At 43.1% G+C, this 8248-nt stretch overlaps 1 protein-coding gene across 1 annotated transcript; it reads left to right on the top strand.

The window, feature by feature from the left end:
• The first annotated feature begins 379 nt into the window (after positions 1 to 379).
• Positions 380 to 3556, top strand: LOC123401184. The gene is made up of 2 exons (XM_045094915.1): positions 380 to 492; positions 3122 to 3556. The coding sequence occupies exons 1-2, from the start codon at positions 415 to 417 to the stop codon at positions 3380 to 3382; spliced, it is 339 nt and encodes a 112-aa protein (XP_044950850.1). The 5' UTR covers positions 380 to 414; the 3' UTR covers positions 3383 to 3556.
• Positions 3557 to 8248: the final 4692 nt, after the last annotated feature.

The following is an 8248-nucleotide window of genomic DNA, read 5'->3' as shown; positions in this document are numbered from 1 at the left end:
TTCCTAAATATAAGTCTTTTTAGAGATTTCATTAGTGAGCTAAATATATATGTATATAGACATACTTTAGAGTGTAGATTCATTCATTTTATTTCGTATGTAGACTATTAGTGAAATATCTTAAAAGACTTATATTTAGGAACGGAGGGAGTAGAGAACAAGAAACTCGCTGCGCTCGCTAGCTGGAAAACTCGCGGTGAAATTAAAAGTTTCGCGCTGGGTTAGGCCCATGTACGCTTGGCCCGAGCGACCTAAGCAACGAGAGCTCTCTTATCGGGCTCGGTCTCTGAACAGCCCAAGAATAACGCGTATATATATATGTAACAGATTGTGCGGCGTGACCTAAGTAATCTCTTTCGGCAGGGGGCTGCAGAGGCGCCGGCGGCTGCACAAAGAAGCTTTTTTCTCACGAAGATGGAGGGCAAGAATCCGAAGACCAGGAAGGACATAGAAGAGAAATATGTTTTGGGGGCACTGATCGAGCACTCTTTCGTAAGCATCTTCTTCTATGTTCACTCAATTCGAATCTGGGACCTATTTATTCAATCCCCTCGTTCTTTAATTGTGAAGGCTGAGTTTTGATCTTCCTGCTGAAAGGCACCTAGATCTAACGTAGTTTCCATTCCACTCCCTCCGTCCTAAATTACTTGTCGCAGACTATCCATTTCTGCCACAAGTATTTCAGGACTAAGCGAGTACTTTTTTTTTGTTGTTGTTGATATTCATTTTGAGGCCCTCCCCAAAAATTAATCTGGCAGAACCTAATATCAACTCCTGATATGTCAAGGAAGTACGTATAAAGCCATAAGAGTGGAAAAATAATTAAGGTACATGTGCTACCCATGTAAACCAGAATGTAAACTACCATATAGATTTTCTGTGCATCAACGTACAACGTACAGTCGTTAAAGAAACAGAGAACACTTTATGCGCATCCACATAATGCTCAGTAAAAAGTAGAGTATGATAATTGCTCCTCTACTATCTATATGCATCCACATACACTCACTCGGAAAAAAGAGAACACTAATTAGACAAAAAAGGGTCCCCTGCTTTATAATTTAAAGTAACCATCACCGAGCAAGCCGAACCAGCCGATACAAACACACACACAGACACCACACCACACACACCCTAGGCTGGATACAAGGACGCTGAAAACAGCATCACCACCCCAACAAACTCCTAGCAAACATCAGATGAAACACTAAGCACTACTACAAAGTTTTCGGGGCCCTCAACCGTGGGAGAACCACCACGAAGAGGAGAGGCCAGAGGCCGTGTATGACGAACAATGGGCTCCAAGGCGGCGCCTTCAACAAGGGAACGACACCGTAGCGTCACCACCACCCAATCCAAGGATTGGGGTTTCCCCCTGAGCACCACGGCGACATATGAGATGCCGTGACGGTGCCTTCAAGGGGGCTGCCGCCAGAACGCCGCCACCGCCGGCCTGTCAAAACAAAGCGGGTTTTCACCTCGGCCAACACTCATCGTCATCAAGTTGGGTTACGGACAATCGCAACACCGCCATTGAACAACACACCCCAGTCAACATGCCGCCCACACGGCCATGGTGACCGGACAGCGCCCGAGCCGCGTGCTCCGCCCATGAGCACCCCGACTTCCACCAACCGGGCCGCCGCCACGGCATCTGAGCCCCACCCTCATCCATGGGTACACCAAACCGACGCAGCCGGCCAGAACGGAGCAGAAGATCCTTCCACCCCAAAGTCGACACGTAACCTCTGGAGAACTTAAGAAACAAGAACTAATATTTGCCCCAGTGGAACCTAAACCCAGCTCCTGATACGTACAGAAGCAATTCCTCTAGCAAAACACATAACGATTTTAATTTTTTGAGGAATGCATATAACAAAAATGAGCAAAAGAAAAGCCTATCTATGCTCCAGGACTGACATATGTTTTTGTCACTAAATCTGCCACAACACAATATGCAAGAACACCTGATGCAAAAAGCCATCTCATACATAGATTTTCCTGAGATATCTTTTCCTTGCTGGCCACAAATTCTTCACCCAGATACTGGAAACGTAGAAATCGTGGGCATAAAGTCAATGGTAAAAATCCCTCTTATGCTAGACGAGAGCGACAAATTGGGAAGATAATGTACCTAAGAAACTAAGGAATAGGAACGGTCAAACCAACAAACCGAATACATGCTAGCATCAGAAATTAATGTAGAGAAGAATAGCCATACGAGGGAACTGGTGCTTAAAAAGGGCATATGCCAGCTCTGTCCCGAGCATTCTTTCAGCAAGAAAAACATTCAACACTGCCTTCTGCATATCTGCATCAAGTAAAAAATCTCACACACCGTCGAACCATCACTTATATGTTGGAACTCTTTGGTATAGCAGCGCCTTCACGCCTATGCCCCCAACCTGGGTAGGAGGCTTTTGTGTAGGAACTATATGGTAAAGAAACATCATTTATTTTATTGAAGCTCAAAAGTGATCAAACTGGAGCGTATTCAAAATCCATCAAAAGTGACCAAATTGGAGCATACCCAAAATCTATAGCTGTAGTAAAATGATACCTTTTCACACAGTAGACAAGCAAGTACACAAACTCTTATCCATTACCTTGAGGCTTGGACAAACATGAGATCTGAAAAGAATGAACTGTAATAAAGTGACCATTCTGACAATGTCCATGGACCTGCAAGCACCATGGAGTACAATCACACAAACAAATCGGAAATACATAGTTGGAGCAAGGCGAGAGGTGAAGCGAGGGGCTGGAAGAAGGAGCTCACACAGGAAATTGCAACCAGAAGGGATGAGGGAAAAGATTGTCGGTTGCAGAACATAACAAGAACAAGCCAGAAACCCCTACCTAGTTCTCTCTTTTTTATTTATGCGAAGGGGGAAACAAATTGGAAGCAATTAGTTTAGCTGTCGTCATAATTGTACTGTATCTGTGGTTTTAAAAGAGCATGCATTGAGGCAAATGCTCCCATGTAGATCGAACAATATCCAGTCCATCAATATCTATTGGCATCAACTAATTCGTATTATTTCAGTTATTGCTTACATGTCAAGTGTTTTCATACAAATTTCATGATATCTAATGTTTTCGCGTTGTTTCTGCTTTACAGAACTTTTTCTTCGTGGTGATACTTTGCTGCTACATCTTTCTTATTTGGGGGGCCCTAAAGTACTACAAACTGTTATATGCCGTGGCAGCGATCGCTTTCATGTCGCCATACTTTATAATGATGCTACAGGTGTTGCCATTTCTCAAAGGTTTCTACATCGAGAAATATGCCACGGCTGCCCGTGATGTTGGTCTCACCAACAATGTGGCGAATTACCTTAGCAATTCTGAGGTCAACAAGTATGTTGGCACGATGCCATAGTTAAGCTATATTAGTTATCTTAGAGCCGGTGTGTGAAGTTAACTCATAAATGTATTTGTAGTTTGTCGATGCTACTTTGAATGTTTTAAGTTTGATATTCCGCCAGTTTTAGTACTGCCTCTGCTCCGAATTGTTTCGAATTATAAGTTATAACATATTTCCATATGAACTAAAGCGCGTCTATATTTATCCGATTCAGATTTTTTTTTACAACATCTTGTAACTGTGAATGGAGGGAGTAATTGTCATCTCTATTACACCATACTTAAAAGGAAGTGCATCACATTTGAAGCACTACAATTTATTTGGAATTGTTCTAACAAATTGAAAAGATAAGACCTACGAGAGCCTATGATAAAAATTTAGCCAGAATTGCAGGTTTGAGAGGAAAATCTCTGATCTTGTATAACTTTTTGATAATAACATCTTGTTTAACTAGTATGCTTCTATACTTTTTTCTTTTTCCAAATTCAAAGCTCCCCAACTGCAGTCTTAACCTTTGTTAGGATTTAATTAATCCTATTAATCCCTGCTCATTCTAACAAAGGCGGTTGCCTCATGTCCTTTGGGACACACCCCTTCTAGGACTATATATATGTGTGTAATCCCATCATTAATAATAGTAACATATATGACATCAAATTGGTATATCATGAATACTAATTTAGCGTCATAAATGCTGCTATTTTTCTTTATAAAGTTGATCAAAATTTTAAAAATTTAACATAAGACAAAAACTAAATGTACACTTATTCGCTGACGGAGGGAGTATGTGTCTATTCTCTCATCTCCTATTCTAAACACGTCATGAGCACGCTCTACCTAGAGCAAAGGCCACGAAGAAGAGAAGACCAGCAGCGATTGCGGCTGCACACCCCGTCGCATCGGCCTTTGGCGGTGATGGACCACATCGTGTGGTGCACCATGTGCATGCCGACACCCTTCGATGCAGAATCCAATGGTCTGGACGACAACAAGCACATCGCACATCGGTTTTGCCCTGCGTCGCACTACGCCCAGCGCGAGCACTCTCGGCGATGCTACTCGGCCGACACTCCCTCGAGTTAAGAGAAGACGATTTTTTTTCAGAAGTACTACTTATTTTGTACCAAATTCGAAAAGCATATGTCAAAATTGTTTTTTTTCAAAAATAGCACCCCGCTGGCCTCTGGTGGGCCGAAGGGGGTCATGTCGGCCGGCGGAAGGCCGAAGAGGGCCGGTCGGCCCATGGGTGGCCGAAGAGGACCCGTCGGCCTCCAGGAGGCCGAAGAGCCCTTGGAAAAGGCTGACCGCCCAGGACTCCAGGAGGCCGAAGAGCCCTTGGAAAAGGCCGACCGCCCAGGACCTTCTTCGTCCACTGGCTCATCCTCTCTCTCTCGTTTTCAAAACCAATTTTGACCCCCTCTGATCTCCTCCTTCCTCCACCCATTTTCCTATTCAATCCGCTGAAATAATAGATCATAACTATCTCCATCGGCCTACGGTCTCATTGCCATGGGGTAGTTTTTTGTTCGTTTGAAGGAGCCATGGTGGGGTGGTGGAGGTGTGGATGGTGAGGAGGTGGTGTGGTGGAAGGAAGAAGGGGACACACGCGTGAAAGGTATACCATTTTTTTTAGTTTAGGTTAGTTTTTTTATTGTACATAAAATTAGTTTATATAGTGTAGTCATTTTAGTGTACGTGTTGATAATGTAAGTTTATTTAGTTTACTTAGTATAGTCATTTTTAGTGTATGTTTATTTAGTGTATGTAGGTTTATTTTAATGTAGGTTTATTTAGTGTATGTAGGTATTATAGTGTAGGTTTATTTTATTATAAATTTGTTCGTTGTGAATAATGAGAACCTGACAATGTCTGATAGGTGAAAGTGTCGTAATTGCAGATATGGCTTCGTATATGTTGCTTAATGGTAATATCGATAGAGGGCACCGAGGTGCACTTATAGAATCTGACACGAACTTAGACGTGTTAATCACTCGCACCCCAAAGTCTAACTAGATGATACACCCTTCATGGGTTGATATGTATGTGTTGGTATAATGACTTACTATGTTTGACATCCTTTTGATAGACGGTAACTGTATGCTACATTATATTTATTTTGTAGGTTAAGTTGGGCTGGACTTCTACCGTTGGCACGACTGGTTGAGGGTACATTGGATGAGTGGGTTCATCATCCGGAATTGGATGAGGCAGGTAAACCAATGAAGTTACACAAGAGGCAAGTTACACGTTTCTCTTACGACACGTCACTCCTTACCTGCTTAGTAGATAGATGGAGACGAGAGATACATAAGTTTCACTTTTCCTAGGGAGAGATGGCGCCAACTTTATAGGATGTGTCTTACCTGTTGGGATTACCTCTGGCCGGTGCTGCCATAGGTCCTTTAGAGGCGGAAACTGGTTGGCTAGCATCGAGGCAGGCCCGTTTTCTGGCTGCGATGCCAATGATGACGAGGTAATGTATATACTTCTCGCCCCCTCGTTGGTTACCCTAAGTGCAATGTTGAGATGTAGTCAGCAGCAAGTTTCCCTCACACAGGGACTGTAAGGTTTATCGAACCAGGAGGACTTCGAGGTTCAAGAAGTAGGTGCCCTCTGCTCTGTTGCTTACACAGGACATGGACCTACACACACAAACAGATAACTTTGCTCCCAACGAGTACAAAGAGGTTGTCAATCTCTCCGGCCTTGTAGTTTGCAAAGGATCAAAACACAAGCGGGAATAATAATGGTGATAACAGCGGGTAGCGGTGTAAGCAATGATGGAAATATGGACTGGAGTCTCATGATGCTGACTAGTGATGTCTCTCTCCCAAAAGACGGTAAATAGCTATGCGAGGTAAACAAATTAGAGATAGGCAATTGACAGAATTATAAACGCACCGTGATGCTAATCATGCTCATTGATTATTCCGAGGCTCAAAGTAATAGGCAATACGCCAAGACAAGTAGACTGTTTATTCATCAGCATCTACTTACTGATCATCCACCTAGAGATATCTATCCAGAACATCTCTCTGGTATTAAGTTGCGAGTCCCATCCAAAGTGTAAACTCAAAGCAACGGATAATTAAATTAATGAACTATGCGTAAGGTAAACAATACTTGCAACCGCGGTCACAAACATCGTTCTTTTATCCTTGGTGGCAACAACACATCCCCTAGTCTCATGTTTCTGTCACTCAAGCTAGACATTGAGGGGCATGACCCCACAATCATGCATAACTCTCCCTCTTGGAGTTACAATCTACTACTCGGCCAAAGTAATAAACGGTAACAGAGAACATGCATGAATCACTAAGAACATAATATAAAAGGATAACCAAATATATAACTCACAGTAATCTGAATATAATCTCATAATCCATGAGATCCCATCAAACTCAACATAGAAATAGCAAGAGGATTACATATATGCCTTGATCATGTAGGGCGGCTCACAAGGACTAACCATTCAAGCACAAGATTGGAGAGAGGACATCACATAGCTACTGGTCATGGACTCATGGTCCAAGGAGGACTACTCACGGCACGTCCGGGAAGCGTCCATGGTGGTGAAGAAGCTCCCCGAGATCAATCCTCCCTCCGGCAGGGTGCCGGGAAGAGGTCTCCTGGCGCTCCCGATCTCGAAAGCGCTGCGATGGCGGAACGGTGGAAGAATTCGCGATTCTGGATGTGATGGAAGGGTTTTCTCGCGGAGGTGTAAATATAGGCCAAAGGAGGGCACCGGAGGAGGTGTGACCCACCCAGGCGGCCTGGTGGCCAGGGGCCAGGCCGCGCCAGGTGGCCACCTAGGAGGCCCCTCGCCCCCCTCTGACCCATCTTTGGTGATTTTGGAGCTCCCGTGACGCTGATTTTTATATATTTTTTATGGAATTTTTGAGGCTTCGGAAAACTGGGTAAAAGCCCTTGCAAAAAGGACATCAGCAGACAGAAACTGACACTGGGTGCACTAAGTTAGTAGGTTAGTCCAAATATGTGAAAAATGATATAAAAGTGTTGCAAAACATATAACAATGTCACCCAAAAGATCATGGAACAAGCAGAAATTATAGATACGTTAGGGACGTATCAACATCCTCAAGCTTAATTCCTGCTCGTCCTCGAGTAGGTAAATGATAACAGAAATAATTTCTGTGGCGACATGCTATCTCACATATAAGAACTACAAAGTAAAGCAAGTAAGATATGCAATTCAAGTCAAGACAATAACAAGCAAGAGTCTATATCTAGTATTGAAATTAGCAAGGTAAGAACATAAAGGTGCAAGAGCTCTCGCTGTCCGTGATTCGAATGTCTCCGAATGGTGTTTGCGTGCAAGAAGTGGGAGATGGGTTGAGAGTAACAATAGTTTTTTTTATTGAGAACTCAGTCTATTAAAATTTCACACTTGGTCTCCTTCGGAATCTTATTTTGACTCATCCCCAGACCACTAGTCAGGTGCAAGTCAAAATGATCCTCTCCCTTTCAACTTTGAGCACTCATGCAATGAATGAGCGTAAACAAGATATATTGACACTTAGGATGGCAAAGAGAATAAATGATGGGGAAGGAATACAAAAAGGGTGTGAAAGGCTCACATCAATGAGGACAATCATAGGTGAGAGAAAACCAAATGATAGATATGATGTGAGGAGTAGGGATTGCCATGCAACGGATGCATATATGAGCTATGGTAAGCTCTCCAATGGAACTAGTGGGGGTGCATCCAACTTGTTTGCTCATGAAGACCTAGAGCTCATTTGAGGAGGCTCATCATTGGAATATGCAAACCAAGTTCTATACTGTAAAGGTTCCCACATAGTTATGCATGAATGATAATCTCTATGTAGTACTAATATAGCAATGGAGTACGTGTGTGGA

Source organism: Hordeum vulgare, chromosome 6H (genome assembly GCF_904849725.1).
Source record: "Hordeum vulgare subsp. vulgare chromosome 6H, MorexV3_pseudomolecules_assembly, whole genome shotgun sequence".
NCBI lineage: Eukaryota > Viridiplantae > Streptophyta > Magnoliopsida > Poales > Poaceae > Hordeum > Hordeum vulgare.
The sequence above is the reverse complement of the archived record's forward strand: the minus strand, read 5'-3'. Positions and strand labels throughout refer to the sequence as shown.